The 16,058-nt window shown below is 30.0% G+C and overlaps 1 protein-coding gene across 1 annotated transcript in view; it reads left to right on the top strand.

The window, feature by feature from the left end:
- Positions 1 to 16,058, top strand: part of Cap-D2 (CAP-D2 condensin subunit) — a 127,487-nt gene that overhangs the window by 26,800 nt on the left and 84,629 nt on the right. Inside the window, exons 6-8 of the mRNA XM_075354479.1 lie at positions 2,971 to 3,141; positions 6,491 to 6,650; positions 13,403 to 13,553. Of these exons, the coding sequence (XP_075210594.1) occupies positions 2,971 to 3,141; positions 6,491 to 6,650; positions 13,403 to 13,553 (482 nt within the window). The remainder of the gene's footprint in view (positions 1 to 2,970; positions 3,142 to 6,490; positions 6,651 to 13,402; positions 13,554 to 16,058) is intronic.

A 16,058-nucleotide genomic window follows, 5' to 3' on the forward strand; every position in this document is an offset into this window, starting at 1 on the left:
TAGTGATAGATAGACCTTTACATCGCCGCATCCTTACCATACCCTGATGGGTGTCAAACCAAAACCCTCACAGCACCCTGAGGAAGGAAGGGTCAAGGTAAGTCGAAGAGATAGATAGCAAGGAGGGGATGATTTATTTGTAGGGGAATTGTAGAATAAGACATAAATTCCTTTAAAGATGAGATTCCTTCAGATAGTGAGTGTCATTCAATGTCACTGGAAGATCCTTTGGATGTCTTTCCAAAGGATGAGTACATTGTATTGTTGATTAATATTGTTCTGTTAAACAGTCATAAGTATGTAATACTATTATAATTCCTTTTCCTCCACTTGATAACAACCACTCAAGATGGGATCAGGCTTCTGTAAGGATAATCCTCACCATCCCTGAGATTATATGAATAATGAAACTATCCAGGTGACTAAGCCATTCAGCTAGATCCTTTCAGGTGTGTACAATAACAGTAATTTATAGGTTTTTTAATATATTGAGAAAGATTTATGCTAAATGAAATAAAAACTACATTGTGAGAAAACATTCACAAATAAAATTTTTTTTTAAATACTAGAAATCTAAACTGTGGTCATTTTGATTGTTAAATAATCTTCAGTATTTACTTTGAAGTAAGTATAAAAAAAAAATTAATAAGTTAATAAAAAAAGTGATAATGAAGAACCACTAATCAATAGGGGATTAATATTTAATACTCTTAGAATTTTAAGTTTATTTATAATCGCTTTTTAAAATTTTACAACAAATCATAAGAACATTAAACAGTTGTGTCCTGGCATAAAATTTTGTTTATGGGAGAAGATATGTCTTTGATTGGTTTTAATTTCTTGCTATCATCCTTCTTGGGATAAATTTTTGTTTTATCCAATTCCATATTTGGGTGAACATTATACCATTCTGGGCAATCTAAGTATATTTCCATCTAAAGTATAATCCCTGAAGCTCCCACAAAAAAATTGGGATGAGTTTTCAGAATATAAAGGGACTGAATCATTGTTTGGCACCTGTAAGTATAAATCTTGAGACTAATAATTTAAAAATTAAACATGTTAATTTATCTGTGTGTTTGTATTTATGATTGTGCAAACTATCCTAAAAAGAGTAGTCGTTCCTAAAAAAATCAGTATCCACCCCAACAAAACTATAGACTGGAACTATTTTTCTGTAACTCAGTGCAATATTTCAGCTTATGAGAAAGGGCCTTATTATGCTTTTGTTGTCATTTGTAACGTGTCAGTTGCTGCTAACTTGTTAATACGTAAAGTGCCAAGGGACTGATGATACATTGGTGCTTCAAGTGTCTATGATATTTTATATTAATGTTTATTTTTTATTGCTCAGGCAGCTGGCTTTGATTAATTTATGTTGTGTCATTGCACAGAAAGATTTTTTTCAATGCTACTGTTAAATATTCCGGGTATATCACCCTGGGAAGAATTTTTAACTTAATTTTTGTTTCAAAGTGCTCATTTTGTTCTTGTGATTTCCATATTTCTTATGATTATTTTAAGTTTATCTTTGTTTCTTTTACTTAATAAAATATTAAACTAATATAAATAAAAATATTACTTTGACTGTGCTGATCAGATGATGGTCTGAAATAATAATTATAAAATGGAAATCACATTACACGGTGTTGATTGAAGAAAAGTTAATATTAATAATTTACTTGCTTCATTTTGCTGAATTTATTATTTTTTTAAAAGATTTGCTTCAAGCAAACAAAAAATAAATTACTACATAAATTATGGTGTGGTATGGAGGTAAATTATGAAAAAAAACTGAATTTTCTGTTTCCCGTTCAACAAATACATAAATATGTACTCAAAATAATTTTCAATAATGCCTTCTGAATTGTGAATTATTTATTAGTAATTTTTTATATTTAATGTATCCATAAAATAAAAAAGGATGATGTGTAGGTTTGTTTGTTGCATGTACTCACATTTTTATTTTAACTGCTGTTGGTGCAGAGCGGACCAATGGTGGCGCGCCGGGCTGCTGCGTACGGTGACTCTCTCAGCCGACTCTCTCCCACGGAAGTAGCAGTCTATTAGTTAATTTACAGATTATTTAATTTAATTTCTACATGTTGATTATTTTTATTTATATTTTACATTTGAATTTTTATTTACTTATTATTTATTAATAAAATAAAGGGATTATTAGTTAATATTTAGTAGTAAAAAAAAAGAACTCTTTATTAAATGGGAAAGATTCATTGTGTGTATCTGACCGGCGCATCAGAGGTGCATCCTGCTTTGCACCAATAGCAGCAGCTGGAGTGGGAACTAACACAATATCACATGAACACACAAAAACTAAATGGAGAAGGCGGTGTCCCCAAGCTAATTCTCTATTATCAATATGGCTAGTGTTAAACATTATATTTCTATTAAAAACTATTAATTGTGTATCTACTCACTCCGTAAGCCTATTTTAAATATAAAAACATCAAAATGTTCAGAAAAAAATTCTCCACACACTAATATTTCTTTTCTTAAAATATCTCTGAATAATATTCTCACAAACATGAGGATCCAGGGGGTCGAAGGTCTAGGGAGCAGAGACCCCTGGCTAGACTGTCGGGTGAGCAAAGCGAGCCATGACTGGCTAGTAAATAATTAATTTGACTTACTCATAAATCATTGTTTAATCATAACTATCACTATTTTATTTATTTTTTGTCTTGTAATTTTTGTTTCTATATTAATAATATCTTATAATTACGTGAACTATATTTAATGTATTATTATAAATGATCAGAATAAAAGATTTATTTTAATTATTGATTTTTCATCATTGCCCAAAAATTAATATTTTATTATTAAAATACTTAATGAATTTTAACAAAATATATAATTATAGCAAACATTTTATCACCCACACTAAAACATCCATTTTTTTTTATTTTGGCTTGACATTTTAATTATTAAAAGAAAGATCCTTTTTTATAGGTACTACAGTTGTGGCAGAAAATAGTGTCTCATGGTTCTTTACCTAAAGATTGGATTATTCCATTGATGAAAGCTGCAACTGAAAGATTAATAGATGTTTCATCAATTGTTACTAAACAGGCTGTTCATCTTATACGACTTATGATGGAGACAAATCCTTTTGCTGCTAAGGTAAGACATGTTCATTCCCTAATATATATTTATAAAATAAATGTAGTTTTATACTAATATGTTTCTTAAAGTAGAATATTTTATGAATGTGTGAATATTATCATATTTGTTTTTACTAAAGTATAAAGTTAGTGTGAATTATTTTTTTTTTCATACTGTATGTTGTTATGCATTCATTTAGTTGATATTTCTGTAGTGTGTGGAAAATGTCAAGGCTGGTCTGATGAATGAATTAATTATTTATGTAATTAATTAATTGTTGTAATATAAATTATTCTTCATACTTCAATTTTTTAAATTAAAGTAATAATTGATTTTCAGATAAAATCTTTCCTTAACTAATTTACATTAGTCAAATAATGCCTTTATTTTTAAATAAAGTAAATTTTTGTTTAGGGGGTCAAAAGTGTGTTCCTTTAGCGCATTTTATATGGTAAGGAAAATATTACTTCTTAATCCATTCACTGTATGATAAATAAGACTACTTTCATTCATTGTCAGACAAAAAAATTAAAAATATGAAGTTTTTAAAAATTAATATTTTTTGGTATTCTTGTTTTATTAATACTACAAAGTAATTTGTCTAAGATTAATTTCAATGACTATTTCTTAATATACTTTATGCTAAAAGATTTTGTAAATATCTGTAAGTGTAATAATTATAGTAAAGTTTGTTTAAATTCAGTTTGGTAGTTTTGCTCAGTTAGTAGATATATTTTCAGATATAACAACAATTTATTATAATTATTAGATATTCAACTAATAGTATTTGGTGAAATCAAGTTGAAGACCTAGTAACAGAACAGTTACTTTCAAGTCAGATATTCCACTGAGATTCGTAATACTTTTATTTAGCAGAAGTTTCATGTTCACATAAGTTTATTTCAGATTAGCGTAACCTAATGGCACTGAAGGAAACCCATTCCCAGTTTGCAAAGCATGGCTTTTAGACTAACTTTAAATGAATCAATCATAAACACCACTCCTCTGTTTTGTATTCAAGACCAAATGATTCCATTACAGACAAAACATTATTACAAAAATAAATCCATCTTCAAATACACAAAGAAAATCTTGACATCATTATGCCTATTTCTAAAAACACATACTTTTGTTTCGTGGTGGAGGAGGTTCCACCTTTTAATCATGAATATAAAAATGCTGCCTCCTTTTTTGATAAATTCAGTTCTCGTACAAGGTCATTGAGGTCCCCTTGTGTTAGTAAAAAATGTGGTTCACCAGACGATCATGAAGCTTCATAGTTTGGATCAACCCTTGCATCATCATTAACCTTTGCCAAATCTTTGTATTGTTGAACATCGCTAAATATGATATTTTCTGGTGGTTTAGGCACAGGCAGTTCTTCAGTGTGAGTTGCAGGCCTCATGGCAGATGGTAAATTAGGGTATGAAATAGTGTGCTTTGATTTTGAACTAATGCCCACAATATTAGAGAAACGTAAGAATAGGTTGGATGATCTTTTGGATGTTGCCAAATCATTGAAACAGCAAAGTTCATGTGCCAAGAATCCTTTGACCACCTTGTAAGGAGTCTGATACAAGTAGCACAGCAGATGTGAGGGGCCGAATGTTTGTCTTGGTTGCCAACTTTTTAGCCAAAATAAAGCTCAACATTTTTTGATGAGTGGTGTAAACTGCGTTTCTGAAATTTAAATGTTATCTCTTCACAAACATACTAAAAGCTGTCATTTTGCAAAATCATACAATATAGAAACACTACCAAAAATATTCACTACATGTTTTGAATTCAAAAAGTGAAATGTAAATTTAGAATATGTCATAACTAAGAAACATTTACTCTGAACTACATTATATCAGCACATATACATGAAAGATGTAGAGATGTCAGCAGATTGAACACAGAGTGGCTGTGGCTTGAACCAGTAACTCAGACATTATAATCAAAACAGATATTGCTTGTGACACATCATTTTGACAAACAATGATGACTAAGCCTGTAAGAAAGCCATCTTCTGACTCATTTTAGGGTTGCATCATCCAACAGTTATGACTGATTGTATTGTTCTGTGCCATTGCAGACCTTTTTTCATGACAAACTAATCATTTTTAATTGCCCAATCAGTACAGTTTTTTTTATTCATTTATGTATTATAAATGTGTAATACCATAACATAATTGCATAATTTCCATAACATGAACAAGGTGTAACCTGAAAACTTATAGAAAAATTTTCTGTTAACATTTTCAAATTTTAGGGGAAAAATACATATAGAAACCACTTCTACTTGCTGTAGGACAAAATTTTTTATACCAGTGTAATCAGTTTTCTTGGGATCTGCATCATCGGTTGGTATTCAGTTCTATAATTACATCAGAATCAATTATTTTTTTAAAAACATAAAATTTAGAATTGCCTAAGCTATCACTGTTTTTATAATCCTGAAACTTTTGTACAGCCAAACATGTAACTCTGTGTATGTATGAAATCTGTTCAGAAAATAACAACTTTATATTTTTAATCTTTATTATTAATTTTACAGATTATTGGTCCTTGTCCCCCTTCAAAATAATCCCCTCCCCTTTTTATGCATTTTTCCCATTGGTGTTTCCACTTTGCGAAGCAATCAGATAGCTTCATTTGAAATGGCCTTTAATGTTTGTGATGAATTTGCTTTAATGTCTTCAATACTCTGAAAAATGGTATCCTTTTATCACTGATTTTTAATTTCAGAAATAAGAAAAAATTGCAAGGAGCCAGGTCTGGTGAGTAGGGAGGACAGTCAACTGATTTTTGTACAAAACTGATAAATTGACAAGAGCTGAGTATGTGGGCATATTGTCATGGTAAAGGAACCATGAGTTGTATTGCCACAACTCTGGTCTCTCTTTGTGGATTTTTTCATGTAACCATTGTAAAATGTCTTGATAGTACACACATTCACTGTTTACCCTTGCGGCAAGATTTCAAAGTGCACAATTCTATTAAAATAGAAAAAAATAGAGAGCATCACTTTGACATTGGATCAAGATTGACGTGCTTTTGTGGGGTGTGGAGATCCTTGCACACCGCCAATGCACTGTAATGATTGAACTTTTGTCTCAATGTTGTAGCCGTAAAACAAACTTTGCTACAACTTGATGCATGTTCAATTTTTCAGTCAAAATGTCATGGGATGATCCAGTTGAGATGCTAACCTCTTCTGCAAGTTCTCTGACAGTCAATCGATGATTTGCACACACCAGATCATTGATTTTCTGAACGTGGATGTCATCAATGAAAGTCAAAGGCCTTCCTGGTCAAGCATCAACTCAGTTAACAGTTTCATGTTTGCTACAGTTATTCATAACTCATATTTTTTGTTAAATAGCTCAGCTTGGATGAACTGACTAGGACACTGGAAGAAGAAACTGCTGTTTATAATGAAATGAAGAAAAATCAAAAAAATATATTTTCAGGTGATAGAGAAAAGTTATGGAATGCTGTTGAACCTGAACTTAGAGTATTCTTAGAAGGGTATTTTAAAGAAGGTTAGTATTATGAATTAATTAACTGCTAATTATTATGAATTATACATTCATTTATCAATAGTAATTTAGTTTGGTTATTAGCCATAAATTGTGATTTTCAAACATAGTTTTTATTAGATTAAATCTGTAGCAGCATCTTCTTCAACTACTAGTGTTTTGTGAAGTTAACTTTTTTCAGTTGAATTTTTATTTTATTTTCTTATTTTTTTCTTCATTATTCTGAAAAGTGATTCATATACAGTGCGAGGCTCAGATATAATCTGAGCATTTTGGATTCTGCTGAAAACAAAATGTAACTAAAATTATCAATCTGTTAAAAAATAATTTCATTTATAAATGAGCTATTTTATTTCTTATAAAAAGTGAATTTTTCATAATTTTTTAATATAAATATGTCTGTAAAATACAGTTGGTGGGATGAAGTTTTATAAAAGGTAATGGTTTACTGATTTAGCTGTAATGAACACAGGTTTGGAGTTGTTTACATTAGCCGTGTTAAAACGGATGATTAACTTTTCCCACCTGCTCAAGTCAGGTGCCAAGAGTAATTGCAGTTTTTTGTTTTATTATTTTTGAAAGTATTTAGCTATGATCTACATTTTTCAATAAAATTATCAGTATTTTATAATAATTGAAATTGTATGAAACCTATGACACTGAAATTTAAATTTCCTTTATCTTTTAAATTCATTGCCTTTGTTTTCTAGTTTCAGGGTTTTTAATTAGAAAGAAGGTAGTGATTGTAATTAAAAAAATCTTTTATTTGATCATTATATATTATATACTGTGTATACATTATATCTATATTATGTAATTACAAGATAAAAATAAATTTGTTAAACTTTATAATTAATAATTTAAAATATAAACACATGGAATAAATATGTTAAATAAAAAAATTACTATAAAATAATCCAAATTCAGAAGGAGTTATTGAAAATTATTTTAAGCATATATATAGTGCTCAGTGATACAGAGTAGCTGGACCAAAGGTGCAACCATATCTGAGAGGTATCTGTTGAGAGCCAGACTAATGAATGATTCCTGAAAGAGGGCAGCAGCTCTTTCAGTAGTTGTTAAGGGTGTAAGTCAGGACGACAACGGCCATATCAACATCACTCAGTCCTATGAGTACTGTGCAGCTGAAAGCAATGGAAAACTACAGTTGCTTTTTTCCCAAGAAAATGTAGCTCTCTGCATTTTCATATAGCAATGACAGAGGTATCTTCCTTGGTAAAATATTCCAGAGATAAACTAGTCCCCCGTTCGGATCTCCGGGTGGGGACTACTAAGGAACAGATCATCAGAAAATTAAAAAATAACATTCTACGAGTCGGAGCATTGAATGTTAGAAGTTCAATAAAGGTTGGTAGGCTAGAAAATTTAAAGAGGGAAATGGATAGGATAAATGTAGATGTAGTAAGAATTAGTGAGGTTCGGTGGGAAGAGGAAAAAAACTTTTGATCAGGTGATTTTAGAATAATTAACTTACCTTCAAATAATGGGCAGGCAGGAGTAGATTTTGTAATGAACAAGAGGATAGGGAAGAGAGTAGATTATTTCAAAATGCATAGCGATAGAATCATTGTAACAAGGATTAAATCAAAACCTAAACTGACAACGATTGTTAACATCTATATGCCTACAAGCACCCATGATGATGATGAGGTAGAGTGTGTATACGAAGAAATTGATGAAGTAATTAAACACGTAAAAGGAGATGAAAATTTAATAATAGTTGGAGATTGGAATGCAAGCACTAGTAAAGGCAAGGAAGGCAATATAGTGGGTGAATACGGGCTGGGCAAAGGAATGAAAGGGGGGACCGACTTATAGAGTTTTGCACGAAGTATAATTTAGTGATTGCCAACACCCAGTTTAAAAATCATAATAGAAGAAACTTGGAAAAAGCCAGGCGGCGATACTGCTAGGTATCAGATAGATTATGTCATGGTTAAGCAAAGATTTAGAAATCAATTCGTTGACAGCAAAACTTACCCTGGAGCAGACATTAGCGACCATAATTTAGTGATAATGAAATTTAGATTGGGGTTTAAAAACCTGAAGAAAAGGTGTCAGATGAATCGGTGGAATTTAGAGAAGCTTGAGGAAGAGGAGGTAAAGAAGATTTTTGAGGAGGACATCGCAAGAGGTCTGAGTAAAAAAGATAAGGTAGAAAATGTAGAAGAAGAATGGGAGAATGTTAAAAAGGAAATTCTTAAATCAGCAGAAGCGAACTTAGGCGGAACAAAGAGAACTGGTAGAAAACCTTGGATTTCACACGATATATTGCTGCTGATGGATGAACGTAGAAAATATAAGAATGCTAGTGATGAAGAAAGTAAAAAGAACTATCAACAATTAAGAAATACTATAAACAGGAAGTGCAAACTAGCGAAAGAAGAGTGGATTAAAGAAAAGTGTTCAGAAGTGGAAAGAGAAATGAACATTGGTAAAACAGATGGAGCATACAGGAAAGTTAAGGCAAATTTTGGGGTATATAAATTAAAATCTAATAATGTGTTAAACAAAGATGGTACACCAATTTATAATACGAAAGGTAAAGTCAATAGGTGGGTGGAATATATTGAAGAGTTATACAGAGGAAATGAATTAGAAAATGGTGTTATAGAGGAAGAAGAAGTTGAAGAGGATGAAATGGGAGAAACAATATTGAGATCTGAATTTAAGAGAGCATTAAAAGATTTGAATGGCAGAAAGGCTCCTGGAATAGACGGAATACCTGTAGAATCACTGCACAGTGCAGGTGAGGAAGCGATTGATAGATTATACAAACTGGTGTGTAATATTTATGAAAAAGGGGAATTTCCGTCAGACTTAAAAAAAATGTTATAGTCAAGATACCAAAGAAAGCAGGAGCAGATAAATGTGAAGAATACAGAACAATTAATTTAACTAGTCATGCATCAAATATCTTAACTAGAATTCTATACAGAAGAATTGAGAGGAGAGTGGAAGAAGTGTAAGACCAATTTGGTTTCAGAAAAAGTACCGGGACAAGGGAAGTAATTTTAGGCCTCACATTAATAGTAGAAGGAAGATTAAAGAAAAACAAACCAACAACATACTTGCCATTTATAGACCTAGAAAAGGCATTCGATAACGTAGACTGGAATAAAATGTTCAGCATTTAATGTTCAGGATTCAAATCCAGAGATAGAAGGATTGCTAACATTTACAGGAACCAAACAGCAACAGTAATAATTGAAGAACATAAGAAAGGGAGTCCGAAAAAGATGTTCCTTATCCACGTTACTTTTTAATCTTTACATAGAACTAGCAGTTAATGATGTTAAAGAACAATTTATATTCAGAGTAACAGTACAAGGCGAAAAGATAAGATGCTACGATTTGCTGATGATATAGTAATTCTAGCTGAGAGTAAAAAGGATTTAGAAGAAACAATGAATGGCATGGATGAAGTTTTACGCAAGAACTACCCCATGAAAATAAACAAGAACAAAACGAAAGTAATGAAATGTAGTAGAAATAACAAAGATGGACCACTGAATGTGAAAATAGGAGGAGAAAAGATTATGGAGGTAGAAGAATTTTGTTATTTAGGAAGTAAAATTATTTAAGATGGACGAAGCAGGAGCAATATAAAATGCTGAATACCGCAGACGAAACGAGCCTTCAGTCAGAAATATAATTTATTTACATCAAAAATTAATTTAAATATCAAGAAAAGATTTTTGAAAGTATATGTTTGGAGTGTCGCTTTATATGGAAGTGAAACTTGGATGATCAGAATACCTGAGAAGAAAAGATTAGAAGCTTTTGAAATGTGGTGCTATAGGAGAATGTTAAAAATCAGATGGGTGGATAAAGTGACAATGAAGAGGTGTTGTGGCAAATAGATGAAGAAAGAAGCATTTGGAAAAATATAGCTAAAGGCCATATATTAAGGCATCCTGGAATAGTCGCTTTAATATTGGAGGGACAGGTAGAAGGAAAAAATTGTGTTGGCAGGCAACATTTGGAATATGTAAAACAAATTGCTAGGGATGTAGGATGTAGAGGGTATACTGAAATGAAACGACTAGCACTAGATAGGGAATCTTGGAGAGCTGCATCAAACCAGTCAAATGACTGAAGACAAAAAAAAATTATTTAGTAACATTTTACACACTTTCTATGTTACAATGAATGCTGTTTCTAAATATGCGGCCTGTTTTTATAACTATTTTATTTTGTGAACCTGAGAGAGAAAACAGAAGGAATGAGAAATATTGCTTTAAAGTTAAAAAAAATATTTTATACCCAGACTTACATAAATTGTAAAAATGAAACCTTTAAAAATAATTATAAAAAAATTAAAAGTAATCTTTAAAAATAATCTTATGAAAGAATTCCTTTATAAAATTTCAAATATCTCTAATTTTTTGTTTTAATTCTTTATATTTAAAATAATTTACTTTGTAAATTATCCAATTTTGTCAACTTTGTAAGTATGATCAAAATTTTAAAGTTCTTTCTTCTTTCCTGATGATAATTAAAATTCAATGCTTCAAACATATGACAATTATATGTTCAAAAGTGGAGATGAATCTTTTAATAAAATTGTGTTAAATGATGAGGTTAACCTTTACTGGATGATAAGAACATTAACTGTAAAAAAAAAGATGATTAACTGGAGATTCCAGTCTAACCAGGAGCTTTCTTGCATATTTTGAAGAGTTTAACAGTATATTAATAATAAATCCCTGAAAATTATTGGGTGGTGTTAAACTTTTATAAAAGTTTCAGCTTGATTTTGACCTGCTGACCTATTTATAAGTATAAACATTTTTTGTTCTTTTGTTATGTTTTACTTTTACTAAAGTTTTTTCTTCCTTTTTTGTCAATTTATTTTATTTATTTATTTATTCAGATGAAGTGAACGTAGAATAAAAATGTATTTCTTAGAGAGGAATATTTCTATCATATTTCACAGAAATGTGTTGCATCTGTATACAGACTGTTGCAACAATAGCTTACTAAAAAATACTATTTCCAGTACTTGTTTTTACTTTCATGGTATTATTACTGGATCCATATTTATTTAAATAGTCAATTTTCATATAAATAATTATACTTTTTATAATTTTCAACGAATGAACAATTTGTTATTGAAATCAATATGTATGTGTTTGAATGCGTTTTGTCTTTGATTTGAATTAAGCATCGTTAGAGGATTACAAAAATACACTACACGAATGGCTGTGTTAGGCCATCGGATTCACCTCAAAATGGCCACCAAAATTAAAATTTTGTAATCATGCAATTATAGTGTAAGCTATCAAGTTCATTCAAATGCACTAATTTAAGGTTTACTAAAATGCATAAAATATATTATCAGTTTTGTAAATCAAATTTAAGACCCCAAAGTTGCAGAAAAACTAACCTTTTAATTAGTCAAAAAATTAAAATATGTCACAAAACTGCCAAAACTCAAGATAAATAAATTTATTAATTTAGTGTATGTAGCGTAAGTAGAAGTCAAAGATAATATTTTTCTTAGAAATGAATTAATAGTTGAGACAACAGTCAGCGTGTACCATTTTAATTCTTGGATTTTTAATTTTTTCTACATTTACTTCTGCATTCTGATAATGAGCCTCTTGAATTGTTAATTGTACCTAAGTTTGTTCATATTGTTTGTTTTTACATTTTATTATAACTTTGTTTTATTAATGTATTTAACATCTTATTTATGAATTTGTATATCTACCTTTGATTGTTTTCTGTAAGTTCTTTCTCTTTGTCTTTTAGTGTATTTTGCATGTTTTAATTTTCTTCAGTGTGTATTATGTGTGGTGCAGTTCTACCCACATTTGTGCTTACATTGTTGAATTTCACAATGTGTGCATACATTTGCACTGGTACTTTATGATTTCGTATGGGTTGAATTTTTCCTTGAGCAGATGATTATTTTTTTAATTCTTTGCTCAGTTCATTAAATAATCTATTCTTTTCTGTTATTTCATCATTGAGTTTCTGCAGAGTTATATTCTGATCGGTTAGATGCTGTACTATGGTAGCAATTCATTCTTTATTACCTTTTTTTTTTTTTATAATTATGTATTCAATTTCTTGATCTTTCTGATTTTCAAGACTGTTTGAGTAACTCATATTGTGATTTAGTTTTCCTACGTTTATTGTCCAAATTTTTATTTTTTCTGTCAAGTTATGATAACTGTTGATTTGAGATTATATCTTTTTTGTTATGCTCATTGCAAATCTTGAGCACATCAGTCACAAATTTCACAGTTCCTTTTTCACAAAATCACTCTTAACTAAAATCACTATCAGGTATGCAAACAATAACCAGCACGTTGATTTGGATGACATTTAAATTTTACATTAGGAGGAATTGTCTTTGTTGATAAACCCCCCTCTAGCACCATGTAGATGAATTTTGTTTTTGATTCATTTTTATTTTTAATGTAAATCAAATTTATTTTGTAATTTAGATTAGGTTCTTAGTATTAATAACTGCAAATTTTGGTGTTATGAATTCTTAGCTTATTATTTTATTTTTTCACTTTATTTTATGATATATAACTGTTAATCTAAACTTTACAAACTTCTTTATTATAAGTTTGTAAACTTAAAGGAAAATAAACAGAAATAAATAAAAAATATAGATTAAATTCACACTACCTAAGTAATAACAATTCATGTGTAATATGCTAGTTTTTTAAAATTATTTGTTTCCTATTTTTTTAATTTATTTATTTTTTTTTCAGGATCTAATTTAAAAGCACCTCCTGAGAGTCCAGATTTGAAAACGCCACGATTACCAACCATCAGTTCATTTATTTCTGAAAAAAAATTCCATAAAGCTATTAATCTTTTTATTTATGCTGAAGATACGTTATCTGGGTTTAAAGATCTAAGGTATTTATTGAATAGTAATTGATTTTATTATGTAAACTAGCATAGGGAATGCACATCTACTACATCTAGATCACATCACTGTCTAGATCCATCTAGTTATTGATTTCATTTACCATTAAAATCTTAATATTATTGCCAGTTACTCTTTTTTGGAGGGGGATTTTGTGGTACCTTATAATTGTGAATGAACAATGTTCAGACTAACACACAGTCCACTTGTTATTCCCACAGGTTGCATGTACTTAGGTATACTTGTATCTGATACACATGCATGCACACACACTACTGAATGCTCAGAAAGTATGTAGGTCTGAATTTGATGCTTTACTGGGAAAGCAAAATTAGTTAATTTTGAGTCATATAAATTCTTTGTTTATCTCTCTCTTGTTAAAATTCCTGATGGTAAAATTGAATTTTATATTAACCGTTCTAAAAATTTTTTATCTTTTTCGTTATTTATCAGTATATTAATTAACTTATAAGTAATTACTGTAAATATAAGTATTTTACCTTTACTCAGAAGAGCAGTAAGACATAATGCCTGCCAAAATCTTTTCAAACAACTCCTCTCCTTTTTGCTGCACATAAACTTCCACAAATTTTCATCAATCATGGACTGGTGCGAATAGCGTTGGGATTTGTTATGTTGGTTTGTGAGCTGCTATTTACTGTCTACTGTCCGCTGCTGATGTTAGGGTCTGCAAAGTTTTATTTATGTATAACAGTTTGATGGGTATAGCTTTTTTTTTAGAAGGGAGTTGTATGCTTTCCAGTCATTAATATTATTGTCATCCCTGGAAGAATACATTCTTTGATGATAGGTAACAACTTTGCCTCTGTTCAGTTCTTAACAGCAACTAAACATTTCCTTGTTTCATGACATGCCCCTCCAAGCACCTACTGTTGCGTAAGACACAGCCAACATTATTCTTATGCTGTAAAAATAGGCTTTTGTAAATTTTCACAGTTTGTTTGGGACCTCCTACTTGTATTTGATTTCCCAATAGGTCGTTAGCACACACTTCACATATATAATTACACCAGTCAGTCACACTATATAGTTGATTTCCAACTCCTGCTCCCAAAACAGTATTGTTAGTTTTTTAGACCAGCAATAGATGAAAAATAAATTTTTTTGGAAAGACAATTTAGAGCCTATCAAGTACATATCTTGTAACTGTTTGTATTTTTGACACTCATGTTTTGATCATCATCTTTCGACCATGTAACTGTAAAACTATTTCATGGACACAAATTGGGTTATGTAAAATCCTCTTCGTTTTTAATAATTTCAATTAAATGATTACAATTCATTACTCGGAACAAGCACGCATACAAAATAACCAGGCAACAAAATAGCTACCCTGATGTTTTGATATTATTTTATCTGGCTTGAGCAGATGTGAAAAAGTGTTCTGTTTATCCTGTAGACAAAACAGATTGATTATAAGGTGATTTCCTTAATACAGTGCAATTTCCCTTAAGCAGTGTGTTGTTTCATTAATAATATGCTGGTAGACAGATAATGGAAAAGATTCATATTTTTATTTTTGTAAAAATGGAAAGAAATAATTACTTGTAATGTTTCATCTTATGTTTGCTCTTGTATTATGAAAAACAAACCACATCCAATGAGTTTTCTGAGGTTTGATTGCAACCAAACCTATTCAATCTAAGTAATTCAGTAATATTCAAATACTTTTTAATTTTTAATACTTTATAAGTTACTATTTTTCGGAAAGTATTTTTTCGTTTGTCCTATATGATTTTTGAAAAAGTAAATATTTGTTATTGCAAGTTGACTGTAAAATTAAAAGAAGTAATGTTGATTAATTTCAGAATGACAGGGAATATCAGTGATACCTAATCTGGTGTTAAGTTTTTGGTTGTATAACTTAGGCATAAAGGATATGTTGTATTACAACTGAACAAGTGTCAAAATAATTTAGTTTTACTGTATTTCAGTGTTTTGTACTTAAAGCAGTTTTTTAAGAATTAATGTTGATAAAATTTTACATTAATTTCTGTTGTGGGTGTTTGGTGTAACACATAGATACTATTATTTTTGTTTACAACTTAGTCTAGAATTGACTATCCCAGCTAGACTCTAGATGGAATTTACCCAAAATCCTTAATATTGTATATAATATTAGGAAGTATAAAATACTGTCACAAATACTTTCAGGTTATAGATCAATATGATTTCAGTCAGATGAGTGAAAAGTTTCATTTGTAACACGGGATCTATACATTAAACAAAAATCCTTGAAATTAAAATTTTGTTTATATCAAGGTTTTACTGTTAAACGTCAGGATGTGAATATTAAACATTATTCTTCAGTGGCTTTACATATTTATTAATTACTGGAGGTGTATTTAGTATGTTTTGTCTGTGTGCAAGGATGGGAAAATAATTTTTGTGTATTTTTAAAATTAATGGATTAAATTTGTTGAATTTCTACTAATTGGTAGAAGTGAAATTACACAATGATGGTATTTTTCTTA

The sequence above is a fragment of the Lycorma delicatula genome, chromosome 1 (genome assembly GCF_047948215.1).
Source record: "Lycorma delicatula isolate Av1 chromosome 1, ASM4794821v1, whole genome shotgun sequence".
Lineage (NCBI taxonomy): Eukaryota > Metazoa > Arthropoda > Insecta > Hemiptera > Fulgoridae > Lycorma > Lycorma delicatula.